This window comes from Rattus norvegicus, chromosome 8 (genome assembly GCF_036323735.1).
Source record: "Rattus norvegicus strain BN/NHsdMcwi chromosome 8, GRCr8, whole genome shotgun sequence".
Taxonomy (NCBI): domain Eukaryota; kingdom Metazoa; phylum Chordata; class Mammalia; order Rodentia; family Muridae; genus Rattus; species Rattus norvegicus.
Genome location: NC_086026.1, coordinates 87,522,695 through 87,545,272, shown reverse-complemented (window position 1 = coordinate 87,545,272; position 22,578 = coordinate 87,522,695). Strand labels below are relative to the sequence as shown.

The following is a 22,578-nucleotide window of genomic DNA, read 5'->3' as shown; positions in this document are numbered from 1 at the left end:
CCTCCTTCCACACTGGTTATGGAGAGAACCCTGTTGTAACTCCTTGATGCTTTACAGGGATACTGAGAGACCTTGTGAATGTCTAGACACTTGTAGGAACATACTCAAGTAACAGGCTGAATGCAACTGCGGCTGTGGGCAGCTCTAACGCTTGGGCTTACACTTGGTTTTTACTCGTTTTGTTCCAGCAACATTCACACCATTAATTTTCCTTCCCATAAGTCATTTAAGTTTCAGCTTACTTCAAGATTTATTAGGAAAGACACTTCAAACTTAAAAGAAAAATAGAGGACTTTTTTCTTGAGTATTATTTTGTTGACTTTTGGTGGGAATATATTTCAGATAATGTCTATTTTTGAGAAGTGATTTTTTTTAATTGATTTTTTTCAATCTTCAAGGCATGTGAACAAAAGATGTTCTTTGGCATGACATATCTGATGTAACCTACTCAATTATACTTGTTAACACATCATTTGATTCCCTGCAGCTCTTCAGCCTTAGCAGCTCACCTGTTAGGGACCCCTAGGGCCCTATTCTCTATGTGGAAGGAAGCACCGAGACCATAAGCAACCTGAGCACAGAATAAACAGCTCAGGATTCAGTTTCCTATCTCATGCATTACTACCCACCACAGTAAATGCCTCTAACACTGTAGACAGCCAGGGCCATTGCCGCACACCTTGGACGAGCAGTCTGCACTGCTGTCTTCAGCCACCTGACTGCCTACCTCACACTCTATTTTGTGTGGCACTTGGTCATTTCTGTTATCATTTTTAAACGCCATTGTTACCCCTCATTTTCAACATTTGTCCTTGTTTTCAGAATGTCGTACAAAAGCGACACATACCAGAATGTTACAATCGGATATTACCTATTTCTTCATAAAGAATTTTTTTTCTTTTTTCTTTTTTTTTCAGAGCTGGGGACCGAACTCAGGGCCTTGTGCTTGCTAGGCAAGCGCTCTACCACTGAGCCAAATCCCCAACCCCCTTCATAAAGATTTTTATACTTCTGTTTATCTTTGTGTGTTTGTGTCAGAAGACAACTTGTGTGGGCATCAGCTCTCTCTCCTACATGGGTCCTGGAATCTACCTGAGGTCACTGGGCTTGGAGGCAAGTGCCTTTACCTGCACAGTCATCTCTCCATGCCTGTATTTGTCCTTACTGCCTCCCCTGTGGCTGGATGTCCTCACTGACCTTTTACAACACTGAGACATTTGCTCTCTTTGTTTGCTTACTCTGGAGACGGTCCTTTAGAATTGACAAATGCTCTTTTCATATGGTTTCCTTATTTACTTTTTATGCTTGACACAGGTTCTTGCTTATGAAGTCAAAGTGGCTTTGAACTTGTGATCCTCCTGCCTCAGCTTCCCAAGTGCTAGAGATCTTAGGTGCACTGTTGTACGTTGACACTGATGACTAACAGTTTTGTGTGCTTGTCTTATTCTTCGTTATGGTCAGAATTACTGACAAATGAGAAAAGGAAGGACTCTGCCGGGAGCTTTACTCCCAGATGTTTTACTTCTAATTCAAATCACTTACATACTTATTTAGTATGTGTGGAGGGTGGGCCATACGTATGCTACATGATATGCATGTGGTAGTCAGAGGACAACTGTTCTCTCCCTCAAGTTCAGTGTTCATCACAGTCACAGGAAGCAAACTAGGACAGGCACTAAATCATACAAAATACAGAAATCACTTGGCTGGGAAGGGGACTCAAACAGTGCTCTTTCCATCTCTCTAGCATTAAATTCAGTAAAGAAGCACATCCCACGCCCTGCAGGTGTCCTTACCAGAGTCTGCCCTGTCCAGAACATTTCTGCTGAGATAAAATTCCTAGTTTGGGTTCTGGAGTTAATGGCTTCAGAGGACTGTCTAGGTGAGGACTCTTCAGTTAGGGATACTTTTCCTTAATTTTTCTGTCAGTTTTGGGGACATGTCCTCAAATTCACAAGCAGAAGTGTGGATGTGTAGCTCACATGGACTTCCACACCTACAGACGTCAGAAGCCTCTAGAATCCCTTCCAGGTTTGCTATGACCGCCTTACTCCCTGTCAGGGCTGCACAACTGACAGCCTTACTCCCTGTCAGGGCTGCACAGCAGCAGAGCCTTACTCCCTGTCAGGGCTGCACAACTGACAGCCTTACTCCCTGTCAGGGCTGCACAGCAGCAGAGCCCTCATCCATTAGCAAGCTCTCCTACCCATCATTATGTCAAGAGGAAGATCTGCCCAAAAGTTCCTGGCATTCACCAACTTTTGGGCTTCTCCAGATTACACAGCTTTGTGACCTGAGCAAGGAGATGCTCAGAAGCTTGGCTGGCCAACTTCCTCCAGAAAGCCTCTTCTCTGGTCTTCATGAGGGTGGGGATGTGAAACTCTTAATTTGGTAATCCATGCCATCACATCCTCCACAAACATGTGAAGTTTGGTTGCACTGAAACCTTCCCCTGAATTCTACCGGCAGGCCTACCAGGAGTCCTAATTTTGACATTGTGGACCAATGGGAATATCAGGGAGATAGCTCCAGTTTGTGGGATTGCCTCACCATTATTTTACAAAGCTTAGATTTAGGCTTGCCAGGAAAATCAGAGTCCAAGTAGAGACAATTTATCCTGATGAGTAAAGAACTCTATATAAAGATAGGTTAAAACTGGAGAGTGAATTCAAACAAGTAACTGCATTTACTTTGTCTACGTTCATGGGTATGAGCAGACTCATCTTTACCTTGGACAGTGGAATGAGGAAGTCTAGTTTGTATGAGAGGATCACCCTGGTCAGCAGTACCACAAATACCACATAGGCAGAGTTCTCAAAGTCTGTCAACTGTACCTGTAGATGAAGAGCAGACGTGTTGGGGATCACCTGGCTGCCCAAGCCGCCCCTCACTAGCCCCTCAGACTGGATTATTCCCCAGCACTTTCTTCCTCTTCCCCATTTGAGGCTGGAAGTCCTCTATCCAGGTCCACGCGCTGGTACCAGCTCCCAAGGGCTTTGTAGATGCTATTCGTGGGCAAGTTTGGATTCCTATTGCTTTCGAATAAACGCAGAGCCCTCTGAGAAGAGCACTGGAAGGGTGGGGAGCAGCCGGAAGGGAGCTTCTGAGCTGAAGCATGTGTCTCACCTCCATTGGTCGGAACTCTACTCTCCATCCAATATCTGAGTTTGGAGGAGGAGGCTTAAACCTCATTGTCTGCCAGTTTGTGGACTGAATATTCTATAACAGCAAAAAGAAAGAGGATGAAACCAACTTTCTACACATTTAGGACACATTTAGGTTACATGTATTTAATGGGGGACAAAGACTGTTCACTGTCGAGCCACACTTAAAACTTCCCAATTTACAAATATAAAAAAAGTTAACAACTTAAATGCTTTGCGAATGTGACCTGTGAGAAGACAGTGTTTCCTGGAAGTCAGGATATGTCTGCAACACTTACTGCAGAGCTCCAACAAGTTTCTGTGCTGCTGGTATTTAGTTTCACAGAACTGAGAAGTAACTAGGAAGCCATGGAATCACTTTATTCCTTTAGTTTTTCTTAGCTCTGTATTGTACTAGGTAATGGAAGACATTTTCCTGTCACTAATCCTCACAGGCACAGAAACAAACTTCCTTTAGTTTATGCAGTGAAATACATTCGAATGGGAGATACCTCAAAATGGTCAGACTCGTTGGCATCATCCAGATGAATTTTCTCTTCAAAAAGGGTCAGTGGGTCTCTAATAAAGAGATGAGCAACGTGCTGTGCCAGAAGGTGATCGATGCCTGCAAAGACAGACCGCAGGGGACTAACTGCAAAGGGCAAAGCACCATGTAGGATTTCTAAGTCCACAGACTGAAGAAAGGGTCTAGAAGCTTAGGAATGGCTGGGTGGTTCAGTGCTCTCACCTTGCCCAGGGTTTTATCCTATGGACACTGGGGAAGACTCGGAGTTTACTCACTCCTCACACAATGCCTTCTGGGCACTGGTGTGGACCTAGATACAGAGCTCCAACAAGTTCCTTTTGCTAAAAGTCAAGAAGATCTCACAAGGATTTGGAACTTGAAACTTTAGGAACAAGCAGCCTCATAAGAAAAGTTAGAGACTTCACACTAAAAACAGAAACCAGACCAGGAGTCAGCAAAAAGTTCAGAGTGCTTTGAAGAACAAAGGTGCACATATGAACAAGGCAGGCGTGGGGTACGCTGCTCACCTTCCTCTAAGAGCTGCTCGTAGATCTCCGTGTCGATGGTCAGGTCGATGTCATTGTACTTCTCTCCACACTTGGACAGGTAGCTATCTATTGAGTCATACCGAGACTTACTGATTTTAAAGCGATTGTTCTTCAGGGGCTAAAACAGAAGAAATGACCTGAAATTAACAGCCAGCTATGAACTGTTCAGAAGCACACTTGCCTCGGACCCTACATTCAATTCTGGGAAGTCAGAGTGGAGAGAACAGACTTATAATGCTGCTCTCTGACCTCTAAGCTGAGGCCTGTGTGCCCTCCCCAACCCTCTCTCTTCCATACACAACAAAATTATAGAATATGTTCAACAATTAGTGAATAATTATGAAAGGGCCAGAGCAGAAATACCCTCAGTGGAAGCCACTAAAAACAGTGATGTCCAACCAGGTGCTTGTCCTGAAGAGTCTTTCCTAGGATAAACCTAGATACCTGGCTCTCGGAGGTGGGTGGTGACACATGTCCCTAGAGCTCCGAGTTGAAAGGACGCATTACTACAGTTCAGTATGACAAGAAACGTTAGTAATGCTAACCTGACCTTACAGGGCAAAGCCTAAGGCCTTCAAATGGAAAATCACCCAACTTTCTAGCAGAAACTATCAGATGTAAAGTGGTGGCCAGAGCACTTGGTAAAACAGCTGTCGGTGTGACTGCTACAACACAAAATGGGCAGTATTTTTAAAAGAAGCTATTAAGATCTATTAAGCTTTTAAAAAAAAAAAAAGTCACTCGTACCTCCAGTCCTCTCTCCTCCCGTGTTCTATCATCTACAGATGCAGAAATCACTCCCCAGCGACAATCAATGTCTGACACGTAGCCTCGGTAAAATGGCGATGCAGCACTCAAAGCCATCTGAAAGCACAAGACAGCAAATGCAGAGTGGAAGTGTGGCGAACACAGAGAAGGGTACACCCACCCATCATCCTTGATGTTCCACTGTGTGTACTACCAGCTACTGTTTTGTAAATAGAATGTACGAGAAAGAACTCCACATCCTGTACTCATTAAAGCCATCCATTCTGTAGCATGAGGACGTGGTCTTATTTTCTACAAAGATGTATTTAAAGAAGGACATACTTTCTACTTACAACAATTGGGCAGATAGTGGCCAACTGGTCATAAAGGTATCTTGCCTCAGATATACTGCAGGCTTGGAATGTCACCTGATGAGAACAGAAATTGTTAAAACATCATAAAGTCATTATCTGGCCCAGATGGGAAGGCTTCGGGTACGACCTTGGCTTACAAGTTACCTTGGGTGTTATGTAATCATGTCCCACTGCGTAAGGACAACTCTTACACATCAGTGTAAGCCAAACCACTGTCTAGCCAGGAAAGAGAGGCGAGACTCAGGCCAGGCAGCACAGCTTTGGCCCCTTGTTGGCTTCCAATAGTGGAGGGCTTCATGCATTTTGGCAGAAAGAAGGGTTTGGTGATATTACAGGCAGCTTTCTAAGTACACTGGAGGGGTGTGTTTGGTGTATTTCCAAGCACTGGTGGGTGAGGTTGTTGGGGATGTGGAAGGCAGTAAGGCCAGAAGGCACTATCGTGAAATCTCTGGTCTGAGAAGGAGAAAGCTCAGGGCCAGCAGAAGGGCTGTGCCAGAGGTGAAGCAGGTGGGCTGGGGACCCGTGGACAGAGCATGACTAGATTCTTGGCGGGTGTTCCTAGGGCATAAAGAAGAGGAGGCTGGAGCATGAGAGGTACAGGACACGGGTGCTGTGATATGCAGGTTAAAGGATGTTAGGGGAAGGAAAAGTCCTGGAAGCAGCTGGGTTTCCAAGGCTCTGGACTTCAGAGGGAAAAGTCGGTGCTAAGAGTATATGTTCTGACAACGTCTCAAATTCAGGAAGATTACCTAGGAAGCCTCCTCACAGGGGCAAGTAGGCACCAGAAAATGATAGGAGAACCACACTGGTTAGCACATCCTCTAAAGTAACAACCCTAAAGAAACAGAGTCTTGCGCTCCCTCACAGGGAACAGTGGCAGTGATGGTCAAGGAGTGCTTTAAAAATAGCACAACTGCTATACACACAGACTGAAAAGTTTTAACTTCCTTATTACGGCCATTCAGTGATGACAGTTTGAGTTTGGTCCTGATGCAGGAAATGATAACTGATGTCCCTAAACCGTGAAGTAATAGAGGCTGAAGAAAGCACTGATAGGAATCTCGGTGTTACTGCTGACTCTTAGGTCCAGCGGCCTGACTGTACCTCAGCTGTCCCTTGTACCATCAGACAAGCTCCATGGGGGACACACCTGCTGATCCTACTGTAGTTTCCATGTTCATGCTGAAGTGAGCAGCACATTAAGTAATGGCAATCACCGGCCGCTACAGATTAAGACAGTGTGAAGCTATTGCAGCCATTAAGGACAAAAGTTCCAAAGGTTACGGTAAGAACTGAAGAGAGCTGGAGATAAGGCCACTGACAAGTAAAGCAAGGCATCCCTCCATGACATGAGACTCAAAACAATGTGTGAGGCCAGGGAGAGAGTGCGAAGGGAAAGCGTTTACCTTGTTAGCACTGGGACCAGACTTTGATCCCTAGAACCCCCACCATAGCTGGGAGTGGTAACATGTGTTTATAGTCTTGGAGCTGGGGAGGCAAAGACTGGCAGATTCCTAGGGCTTATTAGCTCCAGGCCAATGAGTGACCCTGGCTGCTAGTGCTTGAGGAATGGCAGCTGAGGTTGGCCTCTGGTCTACACAGGCAGGTATACACACTTTATGTGCAGTAAGGATTCAGTGTGGGAAGGAACTTGGTAAAGCAGAGTCCTATCACCTATCACCAGGACTCTGTCCAGGATTTTCTGTCCCAAGAATGTGTGGAAGTGCTTGTCACCCACTTACTAAACTGACGGAAGGTCATGAAGGAAAGAGGATGACAAAGAGGGGAACAAGGAGAGAGCTACGTTGAGGGACTTTGAAAACCTTTGAGATGTAAAAGAGTCAAGTGTTTCCGGGTGTTGTGATGGACAGAGTCTGTTGGACATGTTTCTTAGGAGATCTGCTTCTTTCCCGTGGCTCTTGGGTCTGTTACTGTGCACTATTATCTTTAGTTTTACACACATACTGTAATGAAGACTTTTCTTGTCTTCATTAGGTAGCGTTTCTTTAGGTAGCTTGGGACAGAGCAGAGGATTCGTAGGTACATTCCGGAAAACCCATCTTTAGAAAAATCTAAAAGGAGAGACTGGGATTTCAAAGTTCTGTTTAACAATAGCTATCGTAAGTAAATTTCATAACTACCCTCTGGCTCTACAGCTGAAACACTGTGTGCATCGAGTCAAAAAGAACACTTTGGGGGGGAAAGCAAAACCCAGGATCTCTGACCCCTTCAGAAAGGCATAACCATGGAAGCTCTAGCTTTTGTTGCCCTCTGAAGAGATCACAGAGGAGGAAGTGTCATTATGACATTGACAGAGGCAAAGAAGGAACTATGAAAACATGGACATTAGCAACCAAATCTGAAATTTACCTAGAATCCGGTTTTGAAACCACATAATTTTCTTAAGTAGAAAGAAGAAGAAAAAAAAACCCATAGCAGGCTATGACTTTTCTATTTATTAAATGCCTCTCAAAAACCCTGAAGAGTGAGGATTTATCCTTCTTTGAGATGGTCTGGCTATGCAGCCCAGGCTCCATGTGTAGCACTTGGGTCGCAGGCGAGCACTACAGCACTCAGCAAACTAACAAACTTGGAGGAGTTTCCTTTTGTCTAGTTAAGTCTGCCATTACCTAAAAAGTTTTTTTGTGCTTTTCTATAATAAAAGTTCCTTCAGGTCCCGTCAGAAGATATAAGGCAGGGACTTTTGTAGCTACTTGTGAGTTCATCTCATTTAGCATACGTCTTAATTATCTGTCACTTCAACCTTCTGAAGAGGAATACTGCAACTGGATATGTTGGGGGAGTAGAAAACTCACACCTTAATGTTTGTCCCCACCAATAGGACTCACTTATTTGCATAAACCAAGTATCTGAAGACAGACTGTCGCTCTGTGCAAACCTGATAGTCCCTGGTTCAATATTAAGCCAAGGAAGGACTGGGTTCCCAGAATACTCCCAGAATACTGAAGCCATGTATTTTAAATGCTACAGCTTAATGGTTCATTCCAGAAATGTATGTATTTAAGATAAGAAAGCAGGTAACACAGTCAAAAGTCAGCCTCGTTTTAAATGATGCGTGACCGTCCTAAGGGAACATTCTGGCTTCTCTTTGGAGGCCACACATCCGATCCTACTTAAATAAGCTAAGGAAACATACGCCATGGGAAAGTCTGACTTGGGTATTAAATCTGAATTATCTGTAGTTTTAAAAATAACAGTCAGGAGGCTTATGTGACAACTGTGTGTACAGCTGCAGCCCTGAGAAAGAATGCTGAGTTCTGTGCCCTTTGTGCTGAGGCTACTGTCAGTGTAACAAACTGAGCCAGCAAAGCAGGAGGCAGCAGGGGCAGAGTCAACCACGGGCTGTGCGGTGGGAGCTCTGCACTCCTTCCACTCCTCAGGCAGCCTGGCACCATCACTGCCAGAGGCCGTCAGTTATTTGATTAGGCCCAACCAAAGTTTTAGTTACATGAACAGAGAAAAACTATTGTACCTCCTGTGTAACTTAGCCAGGGGCAAGCAAGGCAAAGGCTGTTAAATATTTATTCCTTTTAAACCCTGAAGTAGCTTTGCACAAGAATAAAAATTTAAATGCCAAACCACCTTTCCCCTCAGATCATAAAGTCATTGGATTCTCCCACTAGAGGTCATTTTCAGAAATAGAGATCTGATCCTTGTCTAACATCTTCAAAGGCTGTCACTAGATGGCAGTAAAAATCAGGCATCTAGAAAGGGTGCTCAGGAATACTTTCTCAGCAGATACTATGTTTAGTAACAACCACACACGTTTGTGGTGAACTGTGAACTCTTAGTAAAAAGACAGCTACAAAAGACTTCACTAAAGCAACATCACTTTCCAGAGGCATGCTATCCTCTGAGTCAGGTTAGAAGGTGACTTTAAACAGGATGCGCGTAAGGAAGAGGACACAGCCTCACTGTGCAATGGAGGCAATACCTGAAGACAGCAGTTGCCCATCCCAAATCCCATGGCATCCATGTAGATGTGGTCTGGCTTAGAGGCCTTTGATGCCTCCTCATCCTCAGGAAATGTTTCTACAAACGGAGATGGTGTGTTCTTGTCCTTGAATACTGTATTATTAATTCAAAGAAGAAGAGTTGAGTGAGAATCAAGGATGACAGTTGGACATGCTGTCCCCCAGCTCTCCCACCCCCAACAGACGTACTTGGCACATTGATGACAACCTTTTCTCCTCTCCGATGCCGGATGTTTCTTGTTAGAGTACTAAAATAACCAAACAAAAGAAAAGGTCATCCAAGAACTGCCACATTAGAATGTGAGCACATCCAAAGGAATGGATCAGAATCCTGCCTCAAACTAGAACTCCAGGACAGCCTCGCGGCACATGTGACATGCCACCCCAAGGCTCTCCTGAAAGAGGACTGTAAGCGGCATTTCCTTTGCTCTGTGTGGGGGCCCATCCTGCTTACCTACTGTTAACCCAGGTGTTCTTGGGCAGCCATAGTCTGACTAATTCTAACATTTCTCATGAAAACTCCAATGATTTTAGTCAAACTTAAGAACTTGGGTTTCGGTTTCTACGGGAGCCTCAACTCTTCCCCTGCTTCAGCTCCCCAATTCCAAAGCTCTACCTAATGCATACCTTATGGCCACCGAACGCTTGCATGACTGGTCCTCATTTAACACAATTTAACAGCACAAAGAAAGGGGAAAAATCCTCTCAGATTTTTGAAACTGATTATAAGTTACAGCAACACTTTAGATAAGCTTCGATAAATTATGAAACCAAGATTCACTTATTTCATATGTTAGTATGACTGTGAATTGTCTGGCAGTGCTGTGACTGACATCTGTCCTGATGCCTGCTTTGAACCCTTAGTCAGGACAGGAGGACTTCCTGTGCTAGCCTTTTCCATGAGGGGTTCCTGGGTAGCTTTTATAATTGTCATGATCCATCAGCAGCTCAGAATTTTCTTTTTAAACACATAATAATGCTCGTTAAGCCCAGTACTAGAGAGTCAGGCAGGAGGATGTTTATGAGTTTGATATAGTCTATATAGTGAGTTCCAGGATGGCCAAGGCTTCAGAGACAGACCCTGCCATAAGTAAGCAAACAGGCAAATGAATGAAGGAAGGAACAAATGACAGTCCCCGCCTCAAATAAGCCAAAGAACAAGGCAGTCAGTCGGTCTTTGTCTATCCTTACAAAGACTTTGAATGTGAGAACTGGGGGCCTGGAAAAGGAATAGTGTCCCTCATGTTGGGTCAGGAGCTTCTTTTCAATATAGCCCACAGATAAGATCAAGCTGGTGCCGGACCTGAAGCAACAAGGAGAGTCTATGCTACTGGGGTATACACCTGACCTTGTCAGTGCAGACAGAGTAACATGGGTGATGACAGATTCCGGGAAACAGAGAGGGAAAGGACCAGGCAAAGGAAACCTCCCAATCCATGCGTTTGCAGAATGAGGACAAAAACTGAAAACTAAGGAAGAGGAAAGGAGCCAAGTTGTTTAAGGATGGCTCTCAAATGGACAAGGCAAACCTGTACATAGGAAGCAGCGTGAGCAGATATGGGTCTGCTGTCTCCTCTGAATTCAACGCGTGCTTGAGAGGAATTCAGACCAAATACTGTAGCCCAGACCACAGTCTGAGCCCCACTCACCCAAAGCGGGGGTGCTTGTTTATGGCTTCGTCTGGAAAGAAGAGGGACTTAGATGCACCTCCTTCCTCTGGGTTGGGTCTGTGCTCTGGCAGTGTGAATCCAGGGCAGCCTAGCCTGCAACCAATCGAGAAAGGATAGGTGAGAAATGGCTTCAGAACTGGTTAGCTGCAACTCACTATGGGACTCCTCTTCACTAGCCATATCAATGCTCAAAACTGCCTTCAGCCCTGTTCACTACACTGCTCCAACCTCCTGATGAATATGGACCAGGTCTTCTGGGTATTGCCTCTGCTATCTCCTCAGAAGTCCCTCAAGGTTAAGCAGTGTCTCCAATGTCCCCAGTTTACACCAGAGTGCCCTGGTGTAAGATCCAACCTCATTGTCGTTCTTAACCTTAAGAAGAGTTCTAATTTCAAAACAGGACAGGTTCCACCCAGCCAGGGCAGGTTCCACCCAGCCAGGGCAGGTTCCACCCAGCCAGGGCAGGTTCCACCCAGCCCCTGAGGACAGTGCTCATACTTCCGTCTCACTGAGTAAGGCAGTCCTTCTAAGTCAGTGAGAGCAAACAAGCAGGCTCTTTACTGGGTTCTAGATCAGTAGCCAGAACTACTAACCCAGACCTTATGTCAACTCCCTGCCCTTCACAAAGGCAAGTCGTTGTAGGCAACCCAGCCTGTAAACAGCTGAGACTGCTATTCTCATCTGGAAAGTAGTTCCTCGCACCAAGGCTTCCTGGGCGTTCCTGCAGCCACTGTGCAATCTTTTCTGAACCTGTAAACTTACAACAACAACCACCACCACCACCCTTTAGCTGTGTGACAGACATTAACCTGGGGGGAAATCCTAGCTTTCTAGAACTGGGCAGAGGCAGGCAATTCTCTGAGTTAGAGGCCTGGTCTACAGAGCGAGATCTAGGACAGCCAGAGCTACACAGAGAAACCCTGTCTCAAAAAGAAAAGGAAAAGAAAAGCAAAACTAAACAATAACTGAAGAAAATGAAGAAGAGGAGAAGGAAAAACAAGAGAGAACGGACGCAGACTTTTTGAACGGAACCTATTCAATTCTCTCTAACATAGAAGAAGCCACTATAAACTTTTTTCCAGAGAAGAACTATTCTACACAGAGCCATTAACCGAAGCAAAATACACAATAGAGTTTAACCAAAGACAATGTGGCCCAGAAAGAACAGTCTTTCAATGCTGCACATTTCTTCAATGTCTAAAATGGTTCTGCTTTGTGCTGCCTCCTCCTGCCCCGCCTTAGTTTGCTAGAGAGATGTATAGCTCTCTTATGTTAAGGAGAGAAAGCAAAACGTAAGACATTGCATTTCCAAGTTTGCTAAAAGTTGACAAGCAACACCCACAGCCAATCATGATTCTTAGGCTGCTACTCCATTATCCCAAGGTTTCCCACCAGTCACCTAAGGTCACCTTCATCTGTCCCCTGCTCTCCAGCAGGTTAGCTGATTCTATCACTTTTTTCACTGTCACTGCCCACCATCACCCATGTCACCACAACATTGCCTAAGGAGTGCCCTTTCCCTCGCCTGGCACGCCCTGGCACCCGCTATGCATTTGCTCTCACGCCAACAGCCCAGATGAGGGCTACAAAGCAAACGTGTGATACAATCTACCCAGCCTAGATTCCCAAAGTCTCGAATGCTTTCAGAATAGCAATCAAAGTTCATAACTGCCGGCCTGGCCTCAGCAGTCACCTGCACCCCAGCTTCCTGGTCACAGTGGGTAACTCCCTTTCTTCTTCCCCCCACCAGGCTCTCTCCGTGACTCCTCTTCCCCCAGAGTCCCTCTGCCCCCTCTCCTATGAAACTCCTTCTAGAGTTTTGGATATCACTCCAGTCATCTTCCTGTGGAGAAGTCTCCCTACCCCAGAACCCACAGCCATATCCACACCTCATGCCACTCCTTAATTTCATCATTATATATTTATATAATAGGTATTTGACTAATCTCTGCTGTCTCCTCAGCTCTGATGAGCAAAGCCTCTCTGGGTCTGGCAAAGAAAAGGCACCCAGAGTCTCTGTCTCTAAGTATATGACAAGTGACTTATCTGTTGTATGCAGGAATGACAATAGGGAGGTAAAAGCTATCAATTCCATTTAAAATAACGTCCTTCTAGGATCAATGGTGCATGTTTTCAGAAGAAAAAGCAGCATCACAATAGTTTAGTGCTTTAAGGCTAAGGATACTCAACCCCAGAACTCTTTTGATGGAGGAGGCAGACATCAGCATAGATAAGTGAGCTTTCTGAGCAGAACCCCAGTCTTACACAGGAGCTCTACACTCAACATTGGACATTCGCGGATCCCTTTCTAATCTGAGAACACACTTCCCTATGTTTACTTACTGGTATTCACCGTCCTAACTATTGGTCACAAACCCCCAATCTCCAGCACAATACAAATGTGACTCAGCTTGTTCAGTCAGTATCTGGCAAGAGCACTCCAGGAACAAGTGTGCCCCAAGGTCCTGCTCCCTCCCCGTGATCTCACTTATCTGTGCTAGATATCTGCCAGATTGTGAAAGTATGCTCCCTCCTCCAAGTTCAAAGGCTCTCTGGGGGTTGGGATCCACAGCTCAGAATACTCAGTGAGGTGCTGGAGGGCAGATGCTCCTTCAGGTCGGGTCTGCGAGTACAGCTGCTACAGTCCACTGACAGGAGACTGGGCTCCTCCCCAGTGAGCTGGAGCCACACTCTCCCCACACTGCCACCAGTCACCAGTCACAGGGTCATTTCCAACCCTGTCCAGATGTGTACCCTTACCAGGGCACAGCCCGCCCACCATGAAGCTGCTATGCAATGCTTGTAGCAGTCCTAATGTAAGAATGTATCAAATGTCAGCAGTCCGACCTCCAGCACAAGCCGGTTGGGGAGTGACTCACTTGTGCAGTAGTTCCTTAAAGTGAACTCTGAGGATGATAGTGCTGTACTGTCCAACAGTATGAACAAGTGTAAGAATTGTAGAGGAAAATGAGCAGGTCAGGATTTACTTTCTTCATAACCTCAGTCTGATATTCCTGCTAGAACATGTTAACGTAGGAACTAACCTGGGAAATGAAGTTATCGTGCAAAGAGCCTGATGTTCTCCTAATACAGAAGTAGCCTCCTTCCGGCGTTTCCTCATGTTGTCCTCCACTGTGTTGAACTCGGACATCGTTCCTCCGTACGGCTGGCCAGGTGTCCCTTCAATCATGTAACTCCCATACTCTGGTCTCCAGAGGGTTGGGTGGCTGTAGAGAAGTCATTATGATTTCAGCTTATTCTTTTGCTATAGTCCACTTAATTTTTTTAAAAAAGAGGCTTATTAAAGCTGTAAATTTTCCATTGCTTTTCAACTACTTACGGCTACTAAATGTTGAGTTCAGAATATTTATAAGTTTTTGAAAATGCACACAAGTATTCTGTCTAGGACAAAGCTAGTCCACTCTATAAGGAAGGAAGGAAGGCCTTACAGGCTAATATTGAGGTTCTCAAATGCAGCTTCCCAAAGCGACCAAATAGAAAATGAACTAGAGAGATGCCCCTGGCCCCTCTCTACTCCCAGGTAAAGAAATATTTAACCAGCACTAAAAGGTCAGGTGTGTAGCACATGTCTTTAATCCTAGCAAGTAAGAGGCAGAGGCAGGCAGATCTAAGTTCAAGACCAGCGTGGTCTACAGGGCAAGCTCTGGGACAGCCAGGACTACTCAAAGAAACCCTGTCTTGAGAAACAAAACAAGCTAACAAAAAAGCAAGCAAAAGAAGGAGGAAGATGAAGAAGAGGGTGGGGAGGAGGAGGAGGAGAAAGAGAAGGAAAAGACAGACAAACAAACAGACAGACAGACGTAAACCTCATGTTGCCAAAACAAAACTGCTTCCAGACTCTGCTCGGATCTCAATCACATTTCAGAAATGTGTCTAAGAAAAAATCTCTCCACCCTGTAGCTGACCGTACTGAGTATTCTGAAATGCCTGTGAGATAACTACTGTTAGCCACATGTTTATAGAGATGAGGAGACTGAGGCACAGAGGGTTGCTCAAGGCTACTCACCTACCAACTAGATGAGCCAGAACCAGAGACTCTAGCTTGGCACCCAAGCCTACCCTCTTACCCTCCATCGTCCTGCCTTCTAGACAGCTGAGGAAAGAGCCTATGTCCTGGTTACTCCAAGGGCTCAGAAGCACTAGGCTGAGACTTGAGGGATCAGCTTACTTGGGGTTTGTCCTCTCCCCCTTCTCTTGCAGAGTTTCAAGAACATCGCCGCCATTCAGTAACAACTGGACTTTCCTATTTTCATGATCAAAGGACACCAACATGTACTCCACCTGCGGAAAGTAATAAAGAGATTAATGTTTTTCCAGGCTTGGACTCAACATGATCTTCAGAAATAGAGAAATGTAAAGGCTGGAGTCACAGAAAATGGGGCCAGCCACACGTGCTAGTACTACAAGCCCTTTCCATAACATAAAAGCCTGCAGAGCGCAGTCTGTCTGCAGTGCATTGTGGGAGGACAAGAACTCATTTTTTGATCCCTCTTTCCTCTCTCTCCTCTACTACATATCCCACAGAAAAGTCAAGATGTTCATTTTGGCAAGTGCTGCTCAGAGACAGACATCTTCAGAGCTGAGATGCTGAGAGCCGTTTGTGAAGACGTGCTCTGCTGCTCATTTTCCCAGATGTTCAACAAGAGGCTCTCGAGATGAGTCAGGAGAGGCTACACTTCCTGGCAGATTCTTCTACATTCCTGTAATTCCCCACCCTCCTGTCTCAAGGATTAAAAATCATAAACACGCGAACGTAAAGACATTATCTTAGAGGCTCCAACAATTTAGTTTTGGCACGGCACAGGTAATCTAAGACAACTTCCTTGGTCTTTAATGTCATATCATTTATAATGCGGGACACACTGGTGCATTTATTACACATGGTAGAATGCTAGTCCAAAAAACAGTCACAGGTCAAATAGCAAAGAGAGGCTTTTGTAGACAGAGCACAACTTGCGCTTGCTTTTGTTTCGCTGAGATAGTATGCTTTAAAAACAACAAGAGTTAAGAGTGGAAGGCTAGGGTCATCAATCAATCACCGTCCGCGATTTAAATGAAATACCTGCTATCCACTCTTATGAGAATTTAAATGAAATACCATTATACCTACCATGAGAAGTTGTGGGGCTGGGTTACTCGAGCCAACGCTTAGCTGACTCTTCAAAGACAGCAGCCATAGAGAACATGTGCCATGCTGATGGCCCACAAGACAAACTAGCCCCGTATGTATAACCAGCCTCGGCCTGTTTTATTAAGAGAAAGGGGGAAGAGGAGAAAGGTAGGTAGGCGTGCATCTACTCTCTTTTCTTGACATTTCACATATAAACTCAGAAGCACAACCTTAAATCTATCCAGAAGCCAGCCTGCCGCCTGTCTGCTCTTTCTGAGACCATAGTTGTTAGTCAGTGCCTACTCTTCAGTTATGTGGGCTTAATTAGCTCACTCCTGTTGGGCATTTAAGCTGCCACTCCAAAATTCGTTTGCTGCTATTTGTTTTGTTTTTTAGAGAGAGTCTCACTCAGTTGCCCAGGCTACCTTTGAGCTCACCGTGTAGCCAACGCTGGCATCAAATCCCCCTGCCACAGCCTTCCTAGCAGAGAGGACAGGTGTAAGTCCACACCAGGCAGAAGCCATAATTCAGTTAAAACATACAGAGAGATGAACACTGATAACCACAGGAAATGGTATAGCAGTTTAGAAAACAAAAGAGAACAAACCAGGCAACTGACCAAGTACAGCACTAGCAATTCATATTACCAGTCATCTGATTGATGCACTTAGGTTCCTGTCAAGAACGGGTGACATTGACTTAGGTATGTGAGCTTTTCATTCACATACAAGATGTACCCCCTCAGTTAATGTAGTGAAAATAGAGGCTGAAGGGCGTGGAAGGGTTGTCCATAACAGACTTCCAGACCCTGTACAGACCTAGGACGCCTTAGCTTAACACTGTTGGAAGCTGAGGGGTACATGCTCCTCACTCCCTGAATCAGTGTGGTTGTCTCCACAGGTAAGTGCAGTGGTCTGCAAATGAACACAAGGGAAAGGGTGCCCAGGACTTTTCATATGCAGATCTTACCCTTTTAAGCCTATGGTTATTACAGTTTAAAAGTGAAATCCTCCCACAGCCTCAGGTGCTGTTTTGAGAGATGTGGAGCCTATGGGATTGGAGTTACTGCTGGCAAAGGTAGGTGAGCCTTGACGGTTGCATCTGCTTTCGGCTCTGTCTTGAGATCTCTGCTTCCCACAATCATGTTTCCTATACCAACAGTTCCCACTCTCGCTTACCGTGCATTCCCGCTTCCTGGACGGAAAACTCTACCACTACAGGTTCCCGCTTCAGGACAGACCGGGAAGGTCTCTTCCCTAAGCTGCTTCTGATAGCTGCAAGCAGCCTTCCCCTTAACGCTTTGGCTGCATGCATCTGCCTGGCATCACCAGTTAGCTATGCATACCTTAAGCAGATAAGATGCTTTCTAAAAGACTAAGAGATAACTCTTAGTTTACTGAGTCTGAATCATTTATCTGTGTCCAAAGCAAGCAAGAATATCTGTGGTAATTATATAGATAAACTGAAATGACTTTGGCTTTCCTAGTTTAAACCTGAATCCTAAATTTCAGAAATCCTGGCCTCAAACTTTAAGCATCAAGAAGAGCAAAAGGACAAAGAGCTCAAACTCAGTTTGTTTTAAATCAGCCAAGTGAAAGGATAACCCTGAAGATGCTAACAAACCCAATTCTTAACCAAAAATAATCATCCTGTGGTCTAACAAAGCAAACAGAGTGGAGAATATTGAACTATTTGTACATAAGAAAGAAAAACTAACTTTTTATAGGGCCCAAGTTTGAATGAAATCTTATAAAAGTTCAAGTACTTTTTCAATCTTAAATAAATATAAAGCAGTGAGGTTTGCCTGCTCCCACATTTCCTCAGCAGTCCTCAGAAATGCTCCAGCCTAGCAGCAGCCACCTCAAAACACCAATGGAACTAAAGCAGGGCTAAAATGAGGCTTGGCCCAGGTATGCACCGTTAAGTGAGAGTGGTCTGTTGATGAGAGTGGGAATAAGTGATCACAAAAATGACAGAGTAAGCCAAAACTTCCCATATAGGATGTCTAAAGCCACAATCAACGACTCCATGATAATGCCTGCATTTCATGCCTTCCCTGTTTCCTTGGCTACAACAGAAACAAAGCTCAGAGAAAATAATGGAGCCTTCTGTGCCACATGGACTACAGGGACCCCAAGGATCCCAAGGATCGACAACACACAGCGTCCTCAGTCACTGCATCAGTCATTCCTACCCCTGGAAATGTGGGACAACACACCTGAGGGCAAGAGAGGGAAGGGGCCCAGGAATGGAAGTGATAAGGTATCAATAGGTAAAATGCAAAACAAGCTCAAAGGCAGAAGTGCCAGAAAAACCCAGGTTCAGGAGGTTAGAGAGAAATGGACGTGAGTGAGGGAAGGGCTAAATAAAAAGTGAGTCCTCGCACCTTTTCTAGGAACAGATTATTCAGGTACCACTTTGTACTTCTATGTTCTTTCCAGTTGCTACCATGGCAACTCTCAGGTAGTGGGGTACTGAGGATGGATTATCGTGTTAAAGGTTTAACAGCCATCTCAGAACCAATTTCAGCTAGTCTACCCCAACAGAGACTTCTGACCCACAGGTACCCTGTTCTCCAAGAGGAACAAGTTAGAGCAAGCAAAATCCAGCTAGGTCACCTAGGCTACACTTACGGCAACTAACAGAGAAACCTTTCATGAGGTTTTCTTTCTCCGGTTTCAGTTACCTGCAGTCCCCAAAACTGTCTTTACTCCTGACATAACTCTTCTCATAGTGTAATTATTTGTTACTCCCTCACTGTGAGCAACAACTAATCTTGATTATTCTTACATATATGTAGGAGGACCATATGTATGGTTCAATGCTGTGTATGGCTTCAGGAACCTCTGGAAGGCTGTTTTAGTAACTAATCCTATGATAAAGGACTGACTATGCCAATCCTCTAACCCTGCCTGGGCTATGTAAGGCCAGAATTCCAGCTCATCTCATAAGCAGACTGGACACATGTACCATTCTGAAACCATGAACGGCTGCATGGTGACTGAGTGTGATGTCATGTAATCAGTGCAGCATCCCAGAAGTAGCAGGGGAAGAAAAATCTTCCAGTACATAACATCTATTCTCATAGCACACGAAAGACAACTCCCTACACAGAATTTAAAACAAGGCTGTCTAGCACCCATAAGTTATCCTTCTATATAGAGAACAGGCCCAGTAAAAATGCCTGCCCATTTTGCTATCTTTTAAACATATACTGCTTTCTCTATACATTAACGTTTAGGTTCCTGACATTTCCATTGCTGAGAGTAACTTTTATCCTATTAGATAAAGGTCCCTAATAATTTCCACAGTTGAATTAAGGACAGAGACAAAAATCTAGTCTCAAATATCTCTGAGCTGTTGAATCAAGACAAAGACACACATAAAAGACTATTGTGAACACGGGTGTGTTAGTGTTGCTAGGACAGCCAGACATATAATTCTAAGTCATAATGCAGGTTTGAGCAAATGTAAGTAAGCACCTTTATGTTCATGTGAAATTATACTAATAAAAATAAAGAATCTTAATTGAGGTGATGTAAAGTACTCTGTAATATACTGAATACAGAACAGGCATACAGCAAGTATTTGTAGTATTAAAGGTTAAAATAATAGAAATATTAAAAGTCTTAGGAATTATATGAAGCCTGTAAGTGCCAGTTGTACAAACTAAAGTCTCCACTTCCCCTGGTTGTATAATTTTGAGGCCGTTGGGAAGGGAGTAGAGGCTGAGTATGTTGGGCATTGAATGAAGCACTGCCTTCTTGGTTTCTACTTGAGGTGAGTAAAGAGGAAGTGATTCATTTCTCTCGGACTCTTGAAGTTTCCCAGAGAAAGATGTACTTTGGAAAATCTCCTTTGTTGGTGTCTGTGTGAATAACGACTAAGGGATCTCCATATGCAAAAAGCATTGAGCCGATCCACACACAGCTGGACCTCATGTGTAAAGAACCACAGAGTGCAATATGTTACCCCACCCCCGCCACGGTGGGCCTCTATATCCCAGGGAAGGTCAGTGTGGACGGGCAGGAAGACAAAGTTTCTCGTAGCTTAGACAAATCTCCACCCACTCTCCAGGAGCTGGGTTCAGGCCTGCCCTTCACTGTCAGCTGTCTCCTAGCCTCTGTAGTAGTTTGAGTCAATTTCCACGACCCTCAGCACTCCCCAGAGATCCAGTTTTCTCCTTAGACCAACTCCTAGACAACTCCACAGCCATTGTGATGGTGACGGCACCAGTGAGCACAGATGACTGAACCAGTGACAGTTGGGAGTTCTTCCCCAAAATTGGTTATTAGTATTTTGCTGTGTGTGAAAACTTTTCGGGATCTAAGGCACGGTCCAGCTAACGCTACTTCTTTTGTTCTTCATTCTTCAATGAAACCGTAAGCTGCGCAGGCACTGGGAACTCTGAAGAGACCGGAAAATGCAGCTTCTGCTCAACATCACACTAGGGCTTGAAAGGTAGTCAGTAACACAAGAAAGCTTAAATTAAGGTGCTCAAAATGCATGTGTAGTATCAGGGCCTAATAAAAAATTGGGTTTCAGAGGCCTGCCCAGAGGATATGCCATTTAATTAAAGCTAACTCCTAGAAGGGACACTGGCCACACAAAGGTAAGTGTCTGTAGACCATTACTTCAAAATAAACACAACTTCCTTCAGCAGACTCCACTCCTGGGAGCTGATGTCTCTGCAGATGCACCAAGAGCTCACACACGAAGCATCGTCCCACAATGGTTATCCTCTAAATCATAAACTCTTAACCCTGGGACTTTGCCTGGGGTCTCAGAAACAAGAACCACAACATAGAAAATACCAATAACTCATTTTGGGGGCATATTCTCAGCCATCAAACTGGACAGCACCAATCATTCCACATCCAGCATGACACACAAAGTTCAAGTGTCTGAGGGTGGGAGCTGCACTGTTACTACTCAGTGTCAATCACTCCACAGTTAGGTCGGAAAAACCTGAATGCCAAGACCAAGAACATTTGCACTGAGCACAGTGTAAAACTGAGAATCTGTGGTGGTTTGACTAAGAATGGCTCCCATAGGCTAATGTATTTGCCGCATTGAATGCATAGTCAACAGGGAGTGGAACTCTTTGAAAGGATTAGAAAGATTAGGAGGTATAGCCTTGCTGGAGAAAGTGTGTTACTTTGAGGTTTTTTTTTTTTTTTTTTTTTTTAAGGTTTATTCATTTATTAAATATAAGTACACTGTAGCTGTCTTCAGATACACCAGAAGAGGGCATCAGATCTCTTTACAGATGGTTGTGAGCCACCATGTGGTTGCTGGGAATTGAACTCAGGACCTCTGGAAGAGTAGTCGGGTGCTCTTAACCGCTGAGCCATCTCTCCAGCCCTACTTTGAGGTTTTAAAAGCCTAAGCCAGGCCTAGGTTCTGTGTCCAGCAGATGAGGGTGTAGCTCTCTCTCAGCTATTGCTCCAGAGCCATGTGCCACCACGCTCTGCCATAGCAATAAAGTCAACTTCTAAGGGTGTAAGCCAGATCCAATTAAATGGTTTCCTTTTAAAGAGTTGTCATGGTCATGCTATCTCTTCACGGCAATAGAACAATGACTAAGACAAAATTCTAATGCAAAGATTTTCAGACATAACATTGAGATGGGTCAGACTTGAGTCAAGATGCACTCTAGTTTTAGAATTACTGCATTTCCGTCACGCATTGGAGCGCTGGCCACCACGTGTCCTGTGGCTTTCTGCCTGTTTTAGTGGAATCTTAAAACATCTCATGCACCCTAAGATGATAGCTGCCCATCCTCCTCACACACTTCAAGATGTCAGTTTATGTCACAGAATCATACAATACACTGCAGAGGAAGTTTAGAGATTTAGAAATCAAAATAAATCTGGCTGCCTCTTCCTGACCTGGTCCTTGGCTGGCATCTGGCATGCTTGATCAGGCCTGTAGCTTCCAGAGCTGGTCTTTTTGTTTTTGTGTTTTTTGTTTTTCTTTAACCTTAGAACATATTAACTGTTCATTGCTATTTTAACATTGCATAAGTGAACTTCTCTTATACATGGACTTACCTCTCTGAGAGACTTTGGCCCACAGAGGAAATTCTTCACATGCCTAGTTCAGTGAGAAGAGGCCCATGTGAAAAATCAAGACTTTAAAAGAAGAAAACAGGATTGCAAGTCTCACAAAAGGAAAGTTCTCCTTATGGTTAGACTCTAATTAATATAGAGTAAATATGAAATAAAATTTCCGTTATCTGATCTCAACTAAATAGAACAGAGTAGTACCAGAACATTTCTATTACTGTAGAAAGGACAAAAACCTAACAAAGACCAGAATTCTGACCCAGACACACTGATAGCAGCGCAAAAGAAGCCACGAATATAGATTTCCTCCCTCGTGATTACAGTTTTCTCTAAGTTTCTTTATTAATTTAGGACTTGGAGCAGTCGTGGTGCCTGT

General features: G+C 44.5%; 1 protein-coding gene across 3 annotated transcripts in view; it reads right to left on the bottom strand.

Annotated features, from left to right (window-relative positions):
• Positions 1-22,578, bottom strand: part of Gclc (glutamate-cysteine ligase, catalytic subunit) — a 38,646-nt gene that overhangs the window by 3,624 nt on the left and 12,444 nt on the right. Inside the window, exons 1-12 of one of the 3 annotated variants that reach the window (XM_063264945.1) lie at positions 16,135-16,839; positions 15,193-15,305; positions 14,048-14,230; positions 10,983-11,096; positions 9,523-9,581; positions 9,294-9,427; positions 5,318-5,392; positions 4,965-5,081; positions 4,197-4,335; positions 3,656-3,768; positions 3,127-3,219; positions 2,730-2,834 (exon numbers count right to left, since the gene is read on the bottom strand). In XM_063264945.1, the coding sequence (XP_063121015.1) occupies positions 2,730-2,834; positions 3,127-3,219; positions 3,656-3,768; positions 4,197-4,335; positions 4,965-5,081; positions 5,318-5,392; positions 9,294-9,427; positions 9,523-9,581; positions 10,983-11,096; positions 14,048-14,230; positions 15,193-15,305; positions 16,135-16,137 (1,248 nt within the window). In that variant the 5' untranslated portion in view covers positions 16,138-16,839. Of the gene's footprint in view, positions 1-2,729; positions 2,835-3,126; positions 3,220-3,655; positions 3,769-3,800; positions 4,096-4,196; positions 4,336-4,964; positions 5,082-5,317; positions 5,393-9,293; positions 9,428-9,522; positions 9,582-10,982; positions 11,097-14,047; positions 14,231-15,192; positions 15,306-16,134; positions 16,840-22,578 lie in introns of those variants that run through there. The other 2 variants (NM_012815.2, XM_039080870.2) reach the window with 2 other exon arrangements.